The sequence below is a fragment of the Elephas maximus genome, chromosome 13 (assembly GCF_024166365.1).
Source record: "Elephas maximus indicus isolate mEleMax1 chromosome 13, mEleMax1 primary haplotype, whole genome shotgun sequence".
Classification (NCBI taxonomy): Eukaryota; Metazoa; Chordata; class Mammalia; order Proboscidea; family Elephantidae; genus Elephas; species Elephas maximus.
In genome coordinates, this window is record NC_064831.1 from 55,057,826 (window position 1) to 55,079,433 (window position 21,608).

The 21,608-nt window shown below is 49.7% G+C and overlaps 1 protein-coding gene across 1 annotated transcript in view; it reads left to right on the plus strand.

Moving 5' to 3' along the window:
- The first annotated feature begins 6,805 nt into the window (after nucleotides 1–6,805).
- The window catches only part of ANKDD1A (ankyrin repeat and death domain containing 1A), a 42,546-nt gene continuing 27,743 nt past the window's right edge, over nucleotides 6,806–21,608 (plus strand). Inside the window, exons 1-3 of the mRNA XM_049905687.1 lie at nucleotides 6,806–6,839; nucleotides 15,643–15,746; nucleotides 17,730–17,864. Of these exons, the coding sequence (XP_049761644.1) occupies nucleotides 6,806–6,839; nucleotides 15,643–15,746; nucleotides 17,730–17,864 (273 nt within the window). The remainder of the gene's footprint in view (nucleotides 6,840–15,642; nucleotides 15,747–17,729; nucleotides 17,865–21,608) is intronic.

Genomic DNA, 21,608 nt, shown 5'->3' on the forward strand with positions numbered 1-21,608 from the left:
GCTTAAGAACTATTTATATGGGATCAAATTGACAACAGCAACTCAAAAGATTAGACAAGAACCTTAGGGGGCAGTGAGTTTATGTTAATGAGGGAGGACTCAGAACAACTCAGAAAAGGAGGGTGAGAATGGTTGCACAACTTTAAGAATGTAACCAATGTCACTATATTGTACATGTATAAACTGTTAAATTGACGTATATTTTACTGTATATATTCTCAACAACAAAATAAATAAAATTTGGAGAAAAAGACTTTATTGTATTAGTTAGGATTCAGTCAGAAGGAGCCTTGCCAAAACACTCAGATCAAGCCTGATCTACTGATTTATAGGAAATACACGGGACAGAGGAACATGTTAAATGACACCATGGGGGAAGTGGAAAGCTACAGGACAAATGACCCAGTATCTTTGACAAAGAGATTGCAAAAAAAAAAAAAGAAGACAGAGAGAGAGATGAAAGTGAAACCTGCAGACTGAAGAGACAATCACCCAATTTCAGTGTATGGAGCTTATTGGATTCTGATTTAAATAAACAGTAACACACATCCATACATATACACACACATATATGACAACTGGGGAAATTTGAACACAGACTCTATATTTGATGATATGAAGGAATTATTGTTCATTTTTTAGTATGAAGATAGTATTGTCATTTTTTTTTTTAAGGTTTTTATTTATAGAGATCCATACAGACATTTATGGATGAAATGATCTGAAGTCTGAGATTTGCTTAAAAATAACTCAGAAGAGGGGGGAAGTTGCCAGGAATTGATTGCTGAAGCTGGTGAGGATTATGTGGGGGCTCATTATATTCTCCCCTCTACCTTTGTATATATTTGAAATTTTCCATAATAAAAAAAATTAAAAACCTCATATCTCTTAGATGGACACCCTGGTGGTGTAGTGGTTAAGTGCTACAGCTGCTAACCCAAAGGTTGGCAGTTCGAATCCATCAGGCGCTCCTTGGAAACCCTATGGGGCAGTTCTACTCTGTCCTGTAGGGTCGCTATGAGTCAGAATTGACTCAACGGCAACGGGTTTGGTTTGGGTTTTATCTCTTAGATAAAGAAAACATGACAAAATATTAATATGTGGTACCATTTTTTTTAACTATTTTGTAGATTTGACATTTTTCTACAAAAACATTAGGGAAAAAAATCTTCTCTTTGTCCTGATCCTCTTGCCCTAGTTGGGGGCCTCAGTGTCCAGACCACAGGCCCCCAGGAGCCATTCCAGGTAGGTGGTCCCTTTGGGAAAAGGACGAGTCTTACAGTCACAGACCATCAGAGGGAACAGTCCCCACACCAGCAAGAGCAAAGCTAGAAAAGAAACCGGGTCTCCTGGCACCCAGGCCAGGGCCCAGTAACTGTACCCCTTCCAAATGTTGCCTGGGGCACCTGGAACTTCCAACTATGTCTTTAGGGTTCCTGTCAACATGGGGAGTCACGTGCCATTGAGATTGGGCTTCCACGCTCCTTATTTTTCCTCCTTCCCACCTTCTTTCTTGTGATTTAATAAAACAAAGTGCTTACAGGGAAGTGAGGAGGTAGACAAGAAGCAAGCAAGTAAACAAAGAAATATCCGTGTGTAATATTGGGGTTTTTAATATTCAAAAGTATTCAACTATGAGTCTTTGGAGCTGTGGGCACCCTGCCAGGCTGTGGGGTGATGGGGGAGGTCCCCATAGCAGGAGAAAGGAGCAGACACAATTGTTCTGCACAAAAAACAAGGCTGGGTGGAGGGCATCTGGGTGTTACAGAGAGAGAGGGTCTGGTTAGAGGGTGGAAAGAAGCAGGGTAGGGAGATTAGGGTGGAAGGGGGCTTTATTGGGATGAGTGGGACTTTGGGGCAAAAAGCGCTCAAAGAGGAGCTTTAGAAAGTTTTGCCATGTTTGAACTAATTCCTTGCCACTTTAAAAATAAAGGTTTGCATTGTTGCCAAGCCTTTTGGAACCAGATTTGTGTTTCTTTTGAATATGAAATCACAGGGTGACCGGCCCCCACACAGAGGCTGTAGAGGCTCAGAGTTTGTGTCATGAATTGTGATCTTGCTTTGGAGAAAAAGGCAGGCTGCTGTGGAGGGCAGTGGGGGTGTGGGCAGCACAATTCACACTGGAAAAGTGATACTCGGGCTGCGTCTTACAGAACGACAAGGAGCCAGCCATGAGGAAAGGATGGGCAAGAGCTGTTCCAGGCAGAGGGATGGCAAGTGCAAAGGTCCTGAGGCAGGACAGAGGACATTTCAGCTTGCTAGAGGAACTTTCACAAGTTTAATTTAATTGTTTACTCCCTGAGGCTTAAAAAAATGACGTTTGAAATGATATGCATCATTTCTAAGCCACAATGTTAATAGGCAGAGCTTATAAAAGACTATGATTTCATGACTTCTCCACACTCAAACCAAGTTTTCCATGTTTTCCTCACTCACACACTTCTTATTTCTGATCAGTGTAAGGTCAACCACTTCCCTTTGTCACACATGCACACAAGACTCTCATCCTTACACAGGCCTGAAGCCATCCCCACCCCACAGCCGAAGCCCCAGCACCGGGCTCTCAGGGCCTTCTCTCCGTCCTGTCAACCCTGGTGTCTCTGAACGATAGGACCTTCTTGTCTCTCAACTCCAAGTGTCCCAGAAGCCAAAGAGATGGGGGCAGCCCATGTGTGAAACCCAGTACGGTCTGCTTGGAGAATGACCTGGGATCTCTGTGGTATGTGTGTGGTGTGCGTGAGCTGTGTGTGGTATGTGTGTGGTGTGTGTTAGCGGTGTGTGGTATATGTGTGTGTGTATGTGAGGTATGTGTGTGGTGTGTGTGAGGGATGTGTGAGGTGTGTGTGTGGTGTGTGTGAGGTGCGTGTGTTGTGTGTGTGGTGTGTGTGAGGTGTGTGTGTGGTCTGTGTGGTGTATGTAAGAGATGTGTGTGAGGGATGTTTGTGGTGTGTGTGAGGTGTGTGTGTTGTGTGTGTGGTGTGTGTGAGGTGTGTGTGTGGTCTGTGTGGTGTATGTAAGAGATGTGTGTGAGGGATGTGTGTGGTGTGTGTGAGGTGTGTGTGTGGTGTGTGTGAGGTGTGTGTGTGGTGTGTGTGAGGTGTGTGTGTGGTGTGTGTGAGGTGTGTGTGAGGTGTGTGTGAGGTGTGTGTATGTGGTATGTGTGGTCTGTGTGAGGTGTGTGGTGTGTATGTAGTGTGTGTTAGGGGTACGTGGTGTGTGTGTGTGGTGTATGTAAGGGATGTGTGTGGTGTGTATGTGGTGTGTGTGGTGTGTGTGTGTAGTGTGTGTACTGTGTGTGTGTGGTGTATGTGAGGAGTGTGTGTGTGGTGTGTGTGGTATGTGTGTGTGGTGTGTATTTGGTATGTGTGAGGGGTGTGTGTGATGTGCGAGGTTTCTGTGTGGTCTGTGTGTTTGTGTGTGTGTGTGTGTGGTGAGGGCCAGAGATCAGGTGTGGTGAAAATGGGCCCTGAATCCTGGCAGGGACAGGAGAAGGGCAGAGCCAGGGCTTGATCCCCTCAGATGTCTCTGCAAACACCCCCAGAGCTAAAGAAGTGTGAACATCCACTTCTGGGTCTTGTCTGAAGTGGCTCACCAGACTGTGTATTCTACCCCCTAGTTTTGATAAAAGTGCAGTTTTTCCAACCTTTCTCTATGCATCATGTAAAGCTGAGGTTCTGACTGTGATTTCCTGTGCCCCTGGTCCATCACTGTGTACCCCCAGGGCCTGGGCACCCCAGTTTGAGATGCCTAGGGCCAGGTGTAGGAGGGCAGAGTAGGCCGCAGACTTGGGCTCCTCTGAGGATCGAACACCAGGAGAGCCCTCTACGACTCTGAGGAGTAGCTGTGGGGGCTCTGAAGGGAAGGTGCCTACCACTGTCAGGTGACAAGGTACATCATAGGCTGTGTCCTGTTACTGGCTGGGCTGCTGGGGTGCAAGAAGCAGGCATACGGTCCTGTCCTCAATGAGAGCTGCTGTGTAGTGTCAGACCCCCCACGGTAGGCTAAATAATGGTCCCCCTAGTATGCCCACATCCTAATTCCTAGAACCCATGAGTGTATTACTTTCCATGGCAAAAGTTACTTTGCAGCTGTGATGAAGTGAAAGACCTTGCAATGGGAGATTATCCTGGATCCTTCAGTGGGCCTGGTAGAATCACAAGGATCCTTCTAAGAGGGACATCGGGGGAGTCAGAGTCAGAGGAGAAGGTGATGTGATGATGGAAGCAGAGACTGGGGTGATGCTCTTTGAAGATGGTGAAAGGGGCCACAAGCCAAGTAATATCGGCAGCCACTAGAAGCTGGAAAATTAAGCAGAGTCTCCCCTCAGAGTCTAGACTTCAGCCAGATCAGAAACTGATTTCAGACTTCTGACCTCCAGAACTGTAAGAGAATAAATTTGTGTTGTTTTAAGCCACTGTGTTTTTGCCCATTTGTTCTGGCAGCAATAACCCAATAGGCAACTAATATAGGACCCCATGACACTGGCTTTGGGAGCACACACACATTGACTCTGAACTGACTGCTTACTGGCTGTGGGACTTCTGGCCTGTGACTCACCCCCTGGGCACCTTGGCTTTCTTCTCTGTAAATGAGGGTGATAACAGCATCCAGCTCCTAGGGCTGTTGGGAGGAGGGATTGAGACCATGCTGATAAAGGAGTGGAGCTGTGGCTGCCACACAGCTGGTGCTCAATAAATGATAGCTCAAAGAGATGAAACCTGCTTGGGGAAACAGTGACAGAAAAGCCTGAAGAAGAAGAGATTGGAAATGAGTGGTGTGGACTAGTGCTTCTAATACTGAAATATGCACAGAACTGCCAGAGATGCTGTTAAAATGCAGGCTCTGGCTCAGCAGGTGTGGGGCCTGGGACCCTGTCTTCCCAACAGAATGCCCCCCAAATGATAAAAGAGCATGAAATCAATTAGGTAGATTGCTAAACATAAGACACAGTTCTATTTTATTATTTTTTTAAAAGTCTCTAATTTCTCATAAAAATATAAAGAACAAAGAAAACCCAGGAGGGTGTCTTGCACAGAAACCCACCGTCAGTGCTGAGGGTCCCTCAATCCCTGGATACCTGTGTCAGAAGGACTGCCGTGCTGTGTCCAGCAACTGCCATCAAGGCTGGACAGCTCACAGGCCCTACTGTCCAACAGGCCTGTCCTATAGTGTTATCGTGGAAGGCTTCTAGAGAGCTATAAGAGAGCAGTGCTGTGGAGCTGAACTTGAAGGCAGGGAAGAGGTTGAAAAGAATGGGCCAGGTTGTTCCAGATGCAACTGGCAGTGTGGTGCAGTGGGATTGAATCCAGGCTCCACCACTTGCTGTGACCTAGGCAAGTTACTGAACTTCTCTGAGCCTCAGTTTCCCCACCCATTAAATGGAGATGACAATGTCTGTTTTGCAGAATTGTTGTGGGGAGTAAGTAAGATAATGAATAAAAAATCCACGGCAGATTATAGGAGCACTGAGGACTGGGGAAGCCTTCTAGGGGAAGACCCATAGGAACTTCTGGGCTCACCTGGGAACACTGGATGGGTGTGGCCCAGCCTGGGCCATGATGGCTGGTTGGCTGGTGTGGCCAGCCTTGGGTCAGGGTCACTCCACTTCCCAAGGATCTCTCCAGTGCCAGCTAAGTGTCACTCAGGTCTCACCTTCAGCCTCTCCAGGGAAAGCTGGGAGGCGTGGACAGTCCCCAGGCAGCAGTGGCTGCAGGAGGAAGGTGATAAAGCAGCAGCTGACCCAGGGCCATGGACATCAACGGTGGCAGCTAGGCAGCTGTGCCAGCCAATTGCTCCTTGGCACTTCTGGTCCCATCCATCTGGGAGGTCAGCATTTGGAGAGTGATGCCTGCTGTCTGTACACTTGGACTACATTAAAGAGCAGTGGCTCTTCAATTGGACTGCCCGGGTTAAATCCTGGCTCCGCTGCTTACTGGTATGAGGCTGGGAGAGTTACTTACCCCGTCTGTGCTTTGCTGCCTTCGCTGTAAAATGGTGCTTATAGTACCCACTTCCCAGGGCAGTTCAGGGGACAAAATGAGATAACTCACACAAAGTGCTCCCCCCAGCTATTATCATTAAATTATTTTTCAATGTCCTTTTCAAATACCCACTTCTCCAGGAAGCCTTCCTGGACTGCATGCCATGGACCGAAAGAAGTTCTTCTTACGATCTGGGCAGAAATATGCTGACTGCACCTCTCAGAGCTTCCCTAGCTTCTTGCCTTTGGGAAGAGATGCCTGGGACCCTAAAAACAAACAAAAAACTCCATTACTGTCGAGGAGTCGATGCCGACTCATAGCGACCCAGTCGGAATCGACTCAACCGCAAACGGTTTGGTTTTGCCTGGGATTCGAACATCCCTAAATCCAAAAAAACCTAAATCCAGAGACTGTAAATGCTTTGAGGTGTAAACAGCAAGGAGAGAAGAGCTGGGCACCCCTCAGGGGTCTGATGTGTTTAATACGTACCTTTGCGCTTGTATGCGTCTTTGCAAATCTTTCGCTTTTGCTTGCGTGCATTTTTAATATTTTTATTGGTATTGTAAAGGTTCTGAGCCGTGGGCAGGTTGGGGGAGCAGGAGGAGGGACCTGGAGCCTGGTCCGGGGTAGGGAGGGGGCAGAAGCCGCCGCAGCCCCCATCAGAGCTGGAGCGAAGGGCCGAGGAGGGGCGAGGGGTCTCGAGGAGCCCGCCCGCGGCCGCCTCCGACACCCCGACGCTCCCCGGGGCCTCCCCACGGGCCCCGTCTCGGCAGACGCACACCGAGCGCAGGGGCAGAGGCGCGCAGGGGCTGCGGTGCGGGGGGATGGCGGAGGAGCTGGCGTGGGAGACTGACGGCCGTGAGTCCGCGGCGCTGGGGGCCGGGAGCGGAAGCCGGTGCGGGCAGAGCGCGGGTGGCTGCGGCAGCCACAGCCTGTTGTGCGCGCCGGAGCCCACCCAGCCCTGGGGCCGAGGCGTCTCTGCCACTGACTGCGCGGGCCCGGGCGAGGGTGGCCGAGTGGACCTCCACGTCCCCGCGGGGGCGACCAAGGGTGCGGTTGGCGCCGTTCGTATGGCTTCCTCCGTCTTGGGCTTCTTTTTGGCGCGGAGCGGAGCGCGCCGAGGACGCTGACCGCGCGTGGGGGGCTCGGGAAGCCGCCCGTCTGGCAAGCCAGAGAGAAGCTGTGGCTGAGACATTAGCTAGAACTATATTGGTGGTAATTGTTGTTGTTACGTTGCCGTCAAGTCGATTCCAACTCATAGCGACCCTATACGACGCAGTAGTACTGCCCCACGGGGTTTCCTAGGCTGTAATCTTTACAGGAACGGATCGCTAGGTCTGTTCTCCCGCAGAGCTGGTGGTGCGTTGGATCCCCCAACCTTTGGGTTAGCAGCCCGTTGGCAGCCAAGTGCTTAACCATTGCACCACCAGGGTTAGTAATGGTAATAATAATTAAAAAACAAACAAACAAACCTGTTGTTGCGGAGTCAATTCCAACCCGTAGTGACCCCATGTGACAGATAGAACTGCGCCATAGGGTTTCCTAGGCTGTAATCTTCCTGGCAGATTGCTAGGTCTTTCTCTCACGGAGCTGCTGAGTGGGTTCAAACCCCAACCTTTCCATTAACAGCTGAGCGGTTACCCACTGTGCCAACAGGGCTCCTTAGTAATGGTAAAAAAAAAAAAAACCCAATGGTAATAAAAAAACAAAACAAAACAAAAACCAAACCCGGTGATATCGAGTCGATTCCGACTCATAGCGACCCAATAGGACAGAGTAGGACTGCCTCATAGAGTTTCCAAGGAGCGCCTGGCGGATTCGAACTGCTGACCCTTTGGTTAGCAGCCGTAGCACTTAACCACTATGTCACCAGGGTTTTCAAGTAATGGTAATAGTGATCCTTTACTGAGTGTGCACTTTGTGTACTGGGCCCTGGGCCAGGACAGGTACATTATTTAATCTTCACAGCAGCCCTATGGGTGGGACGTGTTGTTACCCCCATTTTGCAGATGAGAAAGCTGAGGCACAGGGTGGTTTAGTTGTCCAAGGTCACACAGCCATTAAGTGATAGAAATGTGAAGGCCCCAGCTCCCCCAGAATATCAGGGCTGGATGGAGATTGGAGATATCCAATGGGGAAACTGAGACTCAGAGGAGAGGAGCTGTGGTGTGCTGCAGGTGGGATGAGGGGACCTCAGGTTGACCTCAGAGCTTTGCTCAAGGACTATGCCCAGTGCCAGGCCCTCCAGGCCAGGCAGCATCATTTGATGAGAGCATCAGCTGGCCTGTAGGGGGTGGATGGGGAGAGGGGAGAAGATTGTGCCAGGTCTTTACTGCCAGTCCTCAGTCCTGCAGCTCTGGCTGAGCGCTGGCAACTGAACACACGGACTCACCCCTTAGTGTAGCTCACAGGATACTTTTGAGACCTACAGTCTGCAAAATGCTGACGCAAACTGTGTCTATTCAGCTGAGGGCTGGTGGTGGGGTGGGGGACTCAATCGAGGTGATAACTCTTTCAAAGGGGACTCGGTTCTGCCTGCAGCAGAGGATGTCCTGAGTGGGGCCCTTAAAGAATGTGCAGCAGTGGAGCATTGGGGTGTGTGGGAGGAAGCTCTGGAGACGACCCAGTGTGGGCAGAGGCTGAGGCCAGAGAGTACAGTGTGTATCCCATGTGGCTGGAAAGCGGGGCACTGGGCGAAGGTGGAGGGAAGAGATGAGTTGGGATTTGATTTTATTTTCCTGAAAGCTTTTCTGGCCTGACTCTGGGAAGGATTTACTTGTTCCTCGTTCTGACTCGGTGCTTGCCAGCAGAGCCCAGGCCACTGCCCCAGGCTTCCTCTGAGACAGAGGGTACACAGCTGGATGGGACCTATGTTGTTCTTGTTGGTGTTGAGTCGGCTCTGACTCATGGCCACTTTTTGTATAACAGAAGGAAGCATTGCCTGGCCCTTCGCTACAGTCATGGTCCTTGGTATGTTTGAATCCACTGTTTTGGCTACTGTGACAGTCCATCTCACAGAAGGCTTCCCTCCTTGTCGCTCACCCTTTTTACCAAACACGATGTCCTTTTCTAGCGAATGGTCTTTCCTGATGGCATGTCCAAAGCAAGCAAGCTGAAGACCCCTTTCTTCACCATCCCCCATTTTACAGCTGAAGAAGCTGCGACTGCTCCCCTCACCCCCACAAGGGAGATGTGACTAGCCCAGGATCCTGCTGCTGGAAAGAGGCAGAGCAGGTACTAGAACCCAAGCCTGTCTAAGCTCGCACCTGAAGTGCCAACTCTTTACCTGAACGTGGATAGCAGAGATTTTCAGACAAGAGGTTAAGGAAAGAAAAGCTCAGGACACAGTGCTCACTGGAGATGCTTCGGATCTGGGCGGAGGCCTCTCAGAGCCTGTTTTGTACCTTGTGAAGGGCCCCCTCCTCTCCCACGGGGAAGGCAGACCCCTTTTGGGGTGGGGAGGGTGGAGCTATCAACCACACTGGGAAGGATGTTTCTGTGGAACTCTCCCATCCCTGAAGTATTGACATGAAGCTGCCTCCCCCACAGAGCTTCTTTCCTGTCATTTACCTGAGCTTGTGGTTTGGTTTCCCAAGGGTCTTTGTTGTTGTTGGGTGCTATCGAGTTGGTTCTGACTCATAGCAACCCAGTGTACAACAGGATGAAACACTGCCGGGTCCTATGCTAGCCTCACAATTGCTGTTATGCTTAGCCCATTGTTGCAGCCACTGCGTCAATCCATCTCTTTGAGGGTCTTACTCTTTTCTGCTGACTCTGTACTTTGCCAGGCATGATGTCCTTCTCCAGGGACTGGTCCCTCCTGATAATATGTCCAAAGTATGTGAGACAAAGTCTCACCATTCTCGCTTCTAATGAGCATTCTGGCTGTACTTCTTCCAAGACAAATTTGTTTATTCTTCTGGCAGTCCATGGTGTTTTCAGTAGTCGTCACCAACACTGTAATTCAAAGGCATCGAATTCAGAGGGGCAGCACCTTATAGTTCACAGGCCTCTGAGGAGATTTAAAGATTCATGTATCACAAATTCATTTGACAAAATATGTGCCAGGGACTGAACTGAAGCGGTACAGACAAAAATCCCTCCCCCCGAAAAAAAAAAAAAATTTTTTTTTTTATGAAGGCAGGGCTTATAACGGGGAAAGCATCAGTAAACCTGATAAATATGTAAATATTGCATGTGACAATGGTGATGGGTGCTGTGAGAAAAACAAGGCAGGGAAGGAGATAGGGAGACGCTCCCCTTGCTTGAGGCTTCACTGGCTCAGTGGACCCTGGATGAAGGAGACCCCATCACCTGTAGGTCTTTGGCTCCTAGAATTTATTCTCTCTTTGCCTTGGAGGAATAATAGTGATGAGGATGATGATGGTGTGGGCACTGTGTGCCGGATACCATGCTAGGGGCTTTTCATGTCTTATTTCTAATCCTTACAGTAACCCTGCAGGGCAGCTCACATCCCCGTTTTACAGATGAGGAAACTGAGGCCTGGGACAATTAAGTAACCTAAATGCTCAGCCAGAGTTGAACCCAAGGCTGCAGGATTGCCCTGGGGAAGCAACTCTAAGGCCCGCAGGTTATGTCCATGAGGCCCCAGAAAGCCCTGAGACCTTCTCCCACATTGGGAAGGCCATATGGAATTTATCTGGAAAAATAAACTGCATGACAGGCCTGCCAGCCACCTCAACATGTCCTAACCTTCCCTGACAAGACGCTGGCCACCTGTGCCCAGATACACAGAGGGGCTGGGTCCAGGCATTCACATTGGACCAAGTTCACACAGGATATCAGCTTGGTAGCAATAAAACTGCAAGACTACCTGCCTGTAATGACTGTGCAAAGTGCCAGCAAATATTTGTCCCCTGGGGTAGTGTGCCTGAGCCCTTCTAGAGGGATGGGCACCCATTAGTGCTGGGGATTATTAGTGTTAGTCACAGAAGCAGAGTTTTGTAGATTCCTCTCTGTGCCCAGCTTTGGGCCTACTGTGAGCCGTAGGTGGGTCAGGAGGGGTCAGGCATGGCGAGGGTCCCTGAGGAGCTTGGGGTCTAGGCAAGGAGACCAGCATCCTCACAAGCCACCAGCAGTCAGATGATGGTGACACGGGGGTCCAGTGGGATGAGCCCTACACCAGGTTACCAGCCTGGGTCCTCCTGGTCCACCCAACCTCCTGTAGTGCTGCATTGGAACCTTTGTCTCAACTCCATCAATGTCTGCTGTATGCATCTCATTTCTCAGTAACTGTCTAAAATTCTCTATCCTGCTGGGGTAAGTTCCTTCCCTATTGCCTCTTCCCATTCTCCTATGAGTCACCTTGTTTCTTGCATCTGTAAAACCCTTGCAGGGAAGCTGTGCCAACAGATCCGACAAGGCTTCTCAGATTGTTGCTTTGTTTTACAGTAGCAAGGTTTTACATGGGGTGCCTCTGTAGATGGGGCTCCCTTGATTACCATATCTGCTGTGACCTGTGTAAAAAGCATACTCATTGGATGAATATCCTGATCACCATAAAGCCAGTTAACCTGTGTGTAACTAGATCTGGTATCATAATTTGTGACTGTTCTATAGTAAGTTGTGGATCTTGCATTGACCCAAACATACTTTTCCATTTTGCAGCACCAAAGCTGAAGGCCAAACCTGTTGCTGTCAAGTCAATTCTGACTCATAGTGACCCTATAGGACAGAGTAGAACTTCCCCATAGGGTTTCCAAGGAGCGGCTGGTAGATTCGAACTGCTGACTTTTTGGTTAGCAGCTGAACTCTTAACCACTGCACCGCTGGGGCTCCAAACTAAAGACACTGCCCCTAAATTAGTCGCTCTCACGACTCATTTTGGTAATGGTTCCTCAGGAAGCTGACAACTGAATCAGTTCCTTTGCACTTTATACCCTGGCTGCAATAGTTTCTTGGTTTTGCCCATTCCCCTTCAGGACCACCTTCTTGGTTTTGCCCATTCCGCTTCCAGACTACCTTCTTGGTGACCAACGGTCATAGGAGTACTTCCTGTTATTTAGACAGAGTTTTTCCTTTCTGGGTCGGCCCTGAGGTTGGTCTAGAGGTTGTAGCTCCCACCGTACTGGATCTGGCCTTGGTTCAGTGCTAAAATCCACCCCTGCATTCTTTTTCCCTGCCATTGCAGCTATTATTGATAACAGAAACCAAAGAATTGTCTGTGTAGCCCTTTCCTTATTACTGTGTATTTCCATATGCACCCAACTAGCCAGTTCCTCAGTAGTTAGATCCACCTCTCATACGTCCCCTGAATAACTTTTGCCTTGGGTAACTGATTGCAGCATAACAACTGCTTCAATCCATGGGTGTTTTTTATCCCATCTGGAAACCAAAGGTTTCTCATTTTCCTGTTTATCCCCTTTTTCCAAAACCACATATTCCAGTGAGTCTGGGCCATTGCAGTGAAACCTATCATTCTGACACCAACTAACTGAGTAATTTCTTTTATGAAAATCAGCCTAAAGCTGGTTCCTATGAAGTGGAGGTTAAAGATGTCTCAAATGGCTAACTTTTCCTAACTATTATCCCATTCCATCATCTCTAACATCAACTACTCCTCCTCCCCTCAGTATTCTCCCTCCCGTCTTTGGGTTCCATAATTTGCTATAGCTTCTCACAGACCTCATTAATTGTATCAAGGCCCACTCAGGGGCTGAAGAACCCAAACTGGCAAAGTCAGACCACAGGTTTCTGGCTCACAAGGCTGCGGAAGCTGGCGAATCAGGTCAGACAATGGGCTGTTGGCCTATGGGGCTGCAGAAGCTGGTGAATCCCAGAGTTGGCAGGTCAGATGGTAGGCTGCTGGCTCAAGTCCCAAGAACCAGAGGTCAGACAATGACCAGCTGGATGCAGAATCCAGATGCAGAGAGAGAGAGAGAGAGCCCTGCCAGATCACTCACATATATACATTAGATGCAGGCCACTACCCAGGGAAGGGCATGACTTGAGTAAGGGTGGGACTTGAGTCATGCCCTCCTGCAAGGCTGTGACTCAAGATACACCGCACACTAATCCTGCCCTATTAACATATAGAGTTTAGGATTTACAACACATAATACGGAGGGTAATTAGGATAATTACATCAGATCACAAAATGGAGGACAGCCACATAATACTGGAAATCAGGGACTAGCCAAGCTGACACACAACACCAACCATCACACCTCATTAGGGTTCCATACACTTTATTTGCATGGTCCTACCCAATCATTGTGTGGGAGTCACAAAGACTATGGCTAGAAGGACCATATTAAGTAATTTACTACACCATAGCCACTAACCCACTGTGACTGCTTTAGTTTCCTGTGGCTTTGAGGCAGGCAGCCTCAGAGCCCAACACTTCTAAGAGACACCTGGTCTGGCTTATCCCCCTACGCTGAACAGAATAGGCTGCACATTCTTCTGAAACTGTCCTTGACAAGATAACCCCAGAATGGGCCATAGGTGGCCTCAACCCGCCTCTAGGTAGAGACTTAACATGCTGATAAAGGAAAATCAGCCTCTTCCTCTATCCCGGAGAACTGAACCCTTGTCTAAAGAAAATGCCTAGTCATTCCCAAGCTCTGAGCGCCTACGTGAAGGTCAATCCTAAATATTCATGATGAATTTCCATTTCCTTGTCTGCTGTCTATAAAAGCCCACCTGCCCAAGCTGCCTGCGAGCAGTCTTGAAGGCAGCAGCCCGGACTGCTCCTTTCCTTGCACAACGTAATAAAGGTGTCTTTCTGATGTCCCACCTCGGCCTCTTGTTTATCAGCTGTAACAAGTCACGCCGAGCAGAGCCTGGGGTTTCCACCCTGCAACAACTCTCATAACAACGTTCCACAAACTGGGTAGCTTAAAACAACAGAAATTTATCCTTTCACCGTTCTTGAGACCAGAAGTCCTAAATCTGGGCCACACTCCCACCAGTGTCTCTGAGGAAAAATTCTTCCTTGCCTCATCCAGCTCCTGGTGGCTCAGGCATTCCTTGGCTTGTGGCAGCATAACTCCAACCTCTGCCTCCAACTGCACATGGCCTTCTTCTCTGTGTGTCCTCTCCTCTTTTTATAAGGACACCAACTGTTATGGATTGAATTTTGTCCCCCCAAAATGTGTGTTAACTTGGCTAGGCCATAATTCGCAGGATTGTGTGGTTGTTCTCCATTAGTGATCTGATGCAATTATTCTACGTATTGTAAATCCTAACCTCTATGATGTTAGTGAGGCAGGATTAGAGGCAGTTATGTTAATGAGTAGGACATGATCTACAGGATTAGGTTGTATCTTGAGTTAATCTCTTTTGAGATATAAAAGACAGAAGTGAGCAGAGAGAAGAGGGACCTTATTACCACCAAGAATGAATAGCCAGGAGTGGAGCACGTCCTTTGGACCTGGGGTCCCTGCACTGAGAAGCTTCTAGACCAGGGGAAGATTGATGACAATGAACTTCCCCCAGAGCCGACAGAGAGAGAAAGCCTTGCCCTGGAGCTGGTGCCCTGAATTCAAACTTCTAGCCTCCTAAACTGTGAGAGAATGAATTTCTGTTTGTTAAAGCCATGCACTTGTGGTATTTCTGTTATAGCAGCACTAGGTACCTGAGACATCAGCCATTGGATTTAGGCCCACCCCAATCTAGTATGACTTCATCTTAATTACATCTGCAAAGACCGTATTTCCAAACAAGATCACATTTACCGGTCTGGGTAGACATAAATTTTTAACGGATATTATTCTGCCAACTGCAGTGACCTACTTGCCTGCAACAGGGGCCTGGCAGGGGAAGCTCTGGGGTTTCTTCTCTCTGAGACTATGAGATAGAGGTACAGTGATGAGGGGTGCAGAGAGGGACCATGGAGAAGGCAAATCAGGGTGGGCCCCATGGGGGAGGCAAGAGCTGGTAAGGATTTGGGGTTGTGGTGAGACAATGAGGTGGAGCAATGGTGTGCACAAAGGCATAGAAATGGAGTGAACATGCCTTCTCTGCCCTTGCCTGGGGCTGGCACACGATAGGTGGCTGAGGAAATCCTGGTGCCCTTCTACACTGGGCAGAGCTCTGGAAAAGGTGGTTATTGACCCCAAACCAAGAAAACCAAACCAGTTGCCATTGAGTCAATTCTGACTCATGGTGACCCCATATGTTGCAGAGTAGAACTACACTTCATAGGGTTTTCAAGGCTGTGACCTTTAGGAAACAGATTACGTGACCTTTCTTCTGAGGTACCTCTGGGTGGGTTTGAAACCACCAACCCTTCAGTTGGTATTCAAGTGCTTAACTGTTTGCACTACCCAGGGACTCATTGTCGAATTTCAAGGGAATGAATTCCATTCTCTTCCCAGAGGACAACTCTTGGGGAGATGACATGAGAACACTGTATGTGGGCTTTTTGAGGGGGCAAGGGGCACATGTCTGGGCTGCTACCCTCCCAGCTCAGAGTTTGGTCGTGCAGGGAGTTAGTGTGGAAAAGTAGCCTGTCTGGGGTGGTCCCTGACCTTGAGCAGGAGGAGAACCACCCCCAAACCCCATTCCCAGCTGGAAGACCCTCCCCAGAAATGTTCAAGGGCAGGGAGAGCTGTCCATCTCTCCTCTCTGCAGCCCCCGCCTTAGGCAGTGTAGGGGACACCCCCTTCCCGCCCCTCACCCCTTTTTCTTCCCACAGTGCTTCCTCTGGAGAGGCAGCTCCACGAGGCTGCCCGCCGCAACAATGTGGGGAGGATGAAGGAGCTGATCCGGAGGAGAGTTAACGTCAGGGCCAGAAACCATGTGCGTAATGGGCTCCTATAAATCGGGGGCACTATCCAGCCCCCAGATAGTGCCCTGGTGACACCACCATGCAGGCAGGAAAGCTCACTGAGCCAGAGGCAGGCGTATTTGCATTGTCTTGAGGTGCCTCTGTATGGGTGTGAGACCACCAACCTAGCTTAGAGCAGTCAAAGACCTCACCCAAGGTCGGCGTCATGATTCCAAGCCAACCCTCTTCCCCCCCCCAAAAAGAAAATCATTGCCATTGAGTCAATTCCAACTCATGGTGACCCCATGCCTTACAGAGTAGAATTGAGCTCCATAGAGTTTTCTTGTCTGTAATCTCTCCGGAAGCAATTTGCCAGCCCTTTCTTCCATGGTGCCTCTGAGTGGGTAGGAACTGCCAACCTTTAGGTTAGCAGATGAACTGAACACAAACCATTGGGGTCACCTAGGACGCACCGATTCCAAACCAGGCTCTTAATTCCTGAAAGGCACTCTTAAGGAGCAAAGGTCAGAGCCAGGAGGGCAGGCGGTGAAAGGTCAGGAGCCAGAGGCAGGCAGTTAGGCAGCCCTGAGGAGGGAAGGAACAGCTGGTCAACAGAGAGCACATGACTTGCCTGAGACCTCACAGCAAATCAGTGCTTCCTTTCATTATCCTTGGAAACCCTGGTGGCATAGTGGTTAAGTGCTATAGCTGCTAACCTGAAGGTCGGCAGTTTGAATCTGCCAGGTGCTCCTTGGAAACTCTATGGGGCAGTTCTACTCTGTCCCACAGGGTCACTGTAAGTCAGAATTGACTTGATGGCAATGGATTTGGGGTTTTTTTTGGATTCACAAGGTGAAAGCCACAGAGGGAAGTGGACTCATGGGTCTGAGGCTGGCTTCCCCTGAGGTCTTGTCAGATGTCCTGAGGGCCAGAGACCAAGATGGTGGTCTGAAAAGGAGGTGGACGGAAGTCAGGCCCCTTCAGCCCTGCTCTGAGGGAGGGAGGGGGCAGAACCCAGGCACTCAGGCGCCCCATGGGGATTTGGAGAATAATGCTAGTCTGTTGAGCTCCTAGGATTATAAACCAATCCTAGGTGGCTGGTTTGTTTTCTAGAGGTGGGAGGAGGGATGCAGGGGATCAGACATCAGGAAGCAGACCCAGGCCGAGGGGCTGGACGGGGAGGAAACCCGAAGAGGTTCTCTCCTTGCAGGAAGCACAGGCATCTCACCACTGGCCCTCACCCGTGCCCCTCCACAATGGCCATTGCCATAGCCCCTCAGCACAGCCCCTCACCATGGCCCCTCACCACAGCCCCTCACCATGGTTCCTCATCACTGCCCCTCACCACATCCCCTCACCATGGTCCCTCAACACTACCCCTCACCACAGCCCCTCACCACGGCCCCTCAATACTACCCCTCACCACAGACCCTCACCACGGCCCCTCAATACTACCCCTCACCACGGCCCCTCACCATAGCCCGTTACCAGAGCCCCTCACCACGGCCCCTCAACGCTGCCCTTCACCATGGACCTTCAACACTGCCCCTCACCTGCCCAGGAATAATCACTTGAGAATGGAGCGAGAGGCAGCCCTGGATTAGCAAGTTGAGCAGTGGCCCTTGAGAGGCATTCATTTCTAGCCCATCTCCTCATTGCAGGACCATTTGTGCCTGGCAGCTGGGTGTCTGGGCACAGAGGAACCGAGGCATATTTGGTCCCAGAGGCACTTTCAACAGAATGGAGGGGGCAGTTTCCACAACCCAGAGTGGTCACGGCCAGGGCAAGGGTGTGTGAAAGGGAGAAGGGTCAACCCTGGTGTGGGGGCAGGGAGCCCCACAGGGCCTCCTTCAGGATGAGACACCAAGCTGGCCTTGACGACAGAGTGAGACCTTGACGGAGGGAAGGGCGTTCCAAGCCAGCAGACCAGCTATCCCAGCAGGGGAGTAGGGGAGGATGTGAGAGGCAGGCTAGGCAGCTGGCACACCTGACAGGTGTCCTCTATCTCCTGGCAGGTGGGCAGGGTGGCCCTGCACTGGGCTGCCGGTGCAGGGCACGAGCAGGCTGTGCGGCTGCTCCTGGAGCACAAGGCTGCTGTGGACGATGAGGATGCGGTACGGGCCCTAAGAGGCTTGCCTGTTTGGGTGTGTGTCTGTCTGTCTCAGGGTAGGGGAGGGGCATCTGCGCTACCCCTGGGTCTCTGAGCCAGCTGTCTGTCTTTGCTGAGGGTCCTGTTGATAAGCTGACACACAGTGCAGGTGGGCGGGGCGTCAGAGTCCTCCGGGCCGGTGACACTGCACTAACCCTGTTTTCCCCTGAATTTATTGCTGAGTAAAGATCTATTTCCAAGGGCTTTTCCGCTCTCGGAGTCCCTGAAAAGTCCCTCGTGATACCAAGTGAACAAGCTGTAGGAACGATAATTAGGTAGATTGAAAGTCACCAGGAGAAAGTCTGTCATGATATACCACAGGGCTCTGCCCTGGTTAACCCTTTAGTCAGCGACTTAAAGATGAACAGTCTTGCTTAACAAATTGGCTGGCAGCACATTGTTGGGAGAGATCGCTAAAGAATACACTATAAAGTCCACCGTGAGGGACAGCCCTGGGTGAGACACATTCTGACAGTGGCATTTGGCAGGGATTCATTTAAGGGTCTAAATTTAGCTTTTAAAAAATGATAGACTTCCTACAGAGATATAGCTGCCCATAGAAACGCTTTTTTTGTCCAGGCTTCTCTCTGCTCTCAGACCCCACCACAAGGGGGATTATAACCCAGGGTTGGGGGTGGGGCAGCAACACCCACCCTTGCAACCCTCCCCAAGTCCTCCCAAAACCTGCTTAGGGCTCATTTCAAGGTGGCTCGGGAAGGAGGGTGTCTGGGATCCTTACTATGAGTTTTCCAGCGAAACACTGCAGGCTTTTGCCTCTACCTTTTGCCCACAAAGACCCCCATTATCACCACTCTGCTCTGTTTCTTCCTTCAGGGGCTGAGTGAGAGAAGAAGACATGAGGGAGAACATTAAGAAGGAGTCTTTTTTATAAATCTTGTCTGATTCCTTTGCGTCTTAGTCATCTAGGGCTGCTATAACAGAAATACCACAAGTGAATTAACAGACATTTATTCTCTCACAGTCTAGTAGGCTACAAGTCTGTATTCAGGGTGCCAGCTGCAAGGGAAGGCTTTCTCTCTCTGTCGGCTCTGGTGGAAGGTTCTTATCATCAGTCGTCCTTTGGTCTAGGAACCCCAGGTCCAAAGGACACACTCTGTTCCAGTACTGTTTTCTTGGTGGTATGAGGTTCCCCTGTCTCTCTGCTTGCTTCTCTCTTTTATATCTCAAAAGAGATTGGCTTATAAGACACAATCTAATCTTATAGATCTCATCAATGTAACTGTTGCTAACTCATCTCATCAGAAAACCTGGTGGTATAGTGGTTAAGAGCTACGGCTGCTGACCAAAAGGTCGCCAGTTTGAATCCACCAGGCGCTCCTTGGAAACCCTATGGGGCAGTTCTACTCTGCCCTATAGGGTCGCTATGAGTTGGAATCGATTCGACAGCAAAGGATAGGTAGGTAATCCATCTCATTAACATCATAGTGATAGGATTTACAACACTTAGGAAAATCACATCAGATAACAAAATGGTGGACAATACTGGGAATCGTGGCCTAGCCAAACTGATATACATGTTCTTGGGGACACAATTCAATCCATAATAGTTTGCTAACAGCAACAAATACATTTTGAAAAATAAGAAAGTTAGTGGGCATGCTTGCTTTAGTAACAGGAAGGAGGGGGAGACAGGAGAGAAGAGGAGTCCTGTTGTTGGGGGCAGGTCTCCAGTGATATGCCACAGGGCTCTGTCCTGGACAGTTCCTGGGACTAATGCAGGGGGATAAAAGCTGGTTTAGGGCTGTGAAGTGTGTCCGGTTCCCACTGGCAGGAGGCTCTGGCTCCAATGACTCTCATTTCCCAGCCCTAAGCCTTGACACCTTTCATTCCCAAGCTCCTGTGGGCATCTCCCTGTGGACTCGGCCCTGTCCTTATTCAGTCCCTTCTTCAGCCAGCCAGCCAGCCCACAGTCACTGATACTCTCCCAGGTGCTGAGCTCTGAGCCAGTGCTAGTTTTCTGGCCTCTTCAGCTCTAGTTGAGACCAGCTCCAGTCCCCATTTGAGGTTCTATGGCAGATCCTGCAGCCTCCTCAAGATTTTAGAAGGAAGCCCTTAAATTCTTGTGGTCACTGCTGACTCTTCTAGCTTCTGCTTACTCTTGCCATTCTCTTGATATTTTGCAAATAGTCCTTTGTCACTACCCTGGTGTCATCCCAAACATGGATCCTTCTCCCCAATTTCCACAAAGACCCCGTCTACCTAAGGTCTTTGATGTCAGATGACCTTTTCAAAATAAGAGAAAGAGGGGACTTATTTCACACACGAAAATAGTGGAAACTCATGCAATCCTGTCTTTGACAATCTTGTTCTTTAAAGTGCCGTGGCCCTTTCCTTGTCTTGGACCTCAGCCTGGGTTCCACCTCCTCTTTTCAATGTTTGCATCTTTCTCTTAACTCCCCCACGCCCACCTCTAAATTCTGGCAAATTCTTTCTAAGGCAGAGCAGTGAAACTCTCTCTTTGGATGCTCAGGTGTCTGCTGATTAGCCAGTTCCTACTGGGATTCACTTTTCATCTTGACCACTTGTCAAGGCTTTCACCTGAACAAAGACAGTTGTTCCCTCTCTAAGAAAAATTCTGGTGCCAGCCACTAAGACCACTTTTTTCCTGGTGACCCTCACAAAGACTCCTTGTGGAGCCAGTGGGGAGGTAGCTGTGATATGGGGTCCTCCATGCTGGGCACTGAGGGTGGGCCACCTTCCCCATGAGAGGTCCAGACTGTGAGACTGGGGCTGATTCTGAAGAACTAGGAGCTGGCCAGCTTTGTCCTCTGGTTGCTGCCCCAGGTGGTTTGGAGTGACTGAGGGCAGGGACAGGTTAGGGGGACCCTGACTCCAGAGCTCCCCTTGAGGCAGGCTCTGTGTTTCCACTCCCAGCTGGACTTTGGAGCTCTTGCTCACCACAGGCCTGCTCCTCACACCTGTGGGGAGAGGCTTTGACCCATCAGAATGAGGCCATACCACAGGCCTCTGGCCTCGCCAGGAAATGTGATCCTGTTTCTGTGGGAAAATACATTCTGGTTTAAGAACGCACAACCTACAAACACGCATTGGGGTGGCCATCATACCCTGAGGATGGACAGCACAGCCTCTAGGGCAAAGATGGTGATGGTCCCAGACCCTGCCTGATACCGTCACACCCAAGGAGAGACAGTGAAAACCAACTCAAGGAGGAGGGCTGGCTGCTGCTGCATCCTGGGAGGTGAGTTTGGAGGCCTGAGGATGAGCTTCACAGAGAAGGGAAGGCTCAATGGCTGAGGTCATTGGGGGCTCCATGACCATGAGCTTCACACATGACCAGAAAAAGCATGCACAAACAGGTGCTGGGCTGAAGGGACTGGATGTGTTTTCCATTGCTTCAAAGGCTGGTGGGGTGGAAATTACCGGGATACAGATTTCAGTGCAACATCAGGAAGAACTTCCTAACAGTGAGCAGTGTTTTACAGCACAGGGGACATCTGCTTTGGTGGTGAGATTCCACTCTGAACACATTTGGGTTCAGGCTTCATGCCTTGAGGATATTCTGTGGGAGATTAAAACAGTCGATTCTCAAACGCTAGCCCAGGATGAGGCATCATCAACCCTTTCATGAAGTTATATTGGAAAGAATATATTCTGAGATTAGTTTCTTCCAAGTTTTTGGTATTAAATGGCCTTTCTTTGTATGATGATGAGAGTAAGTGGCAGCTCTTTTAAGACCTTTATTTAGGAAAAAATAAGTTGGCAA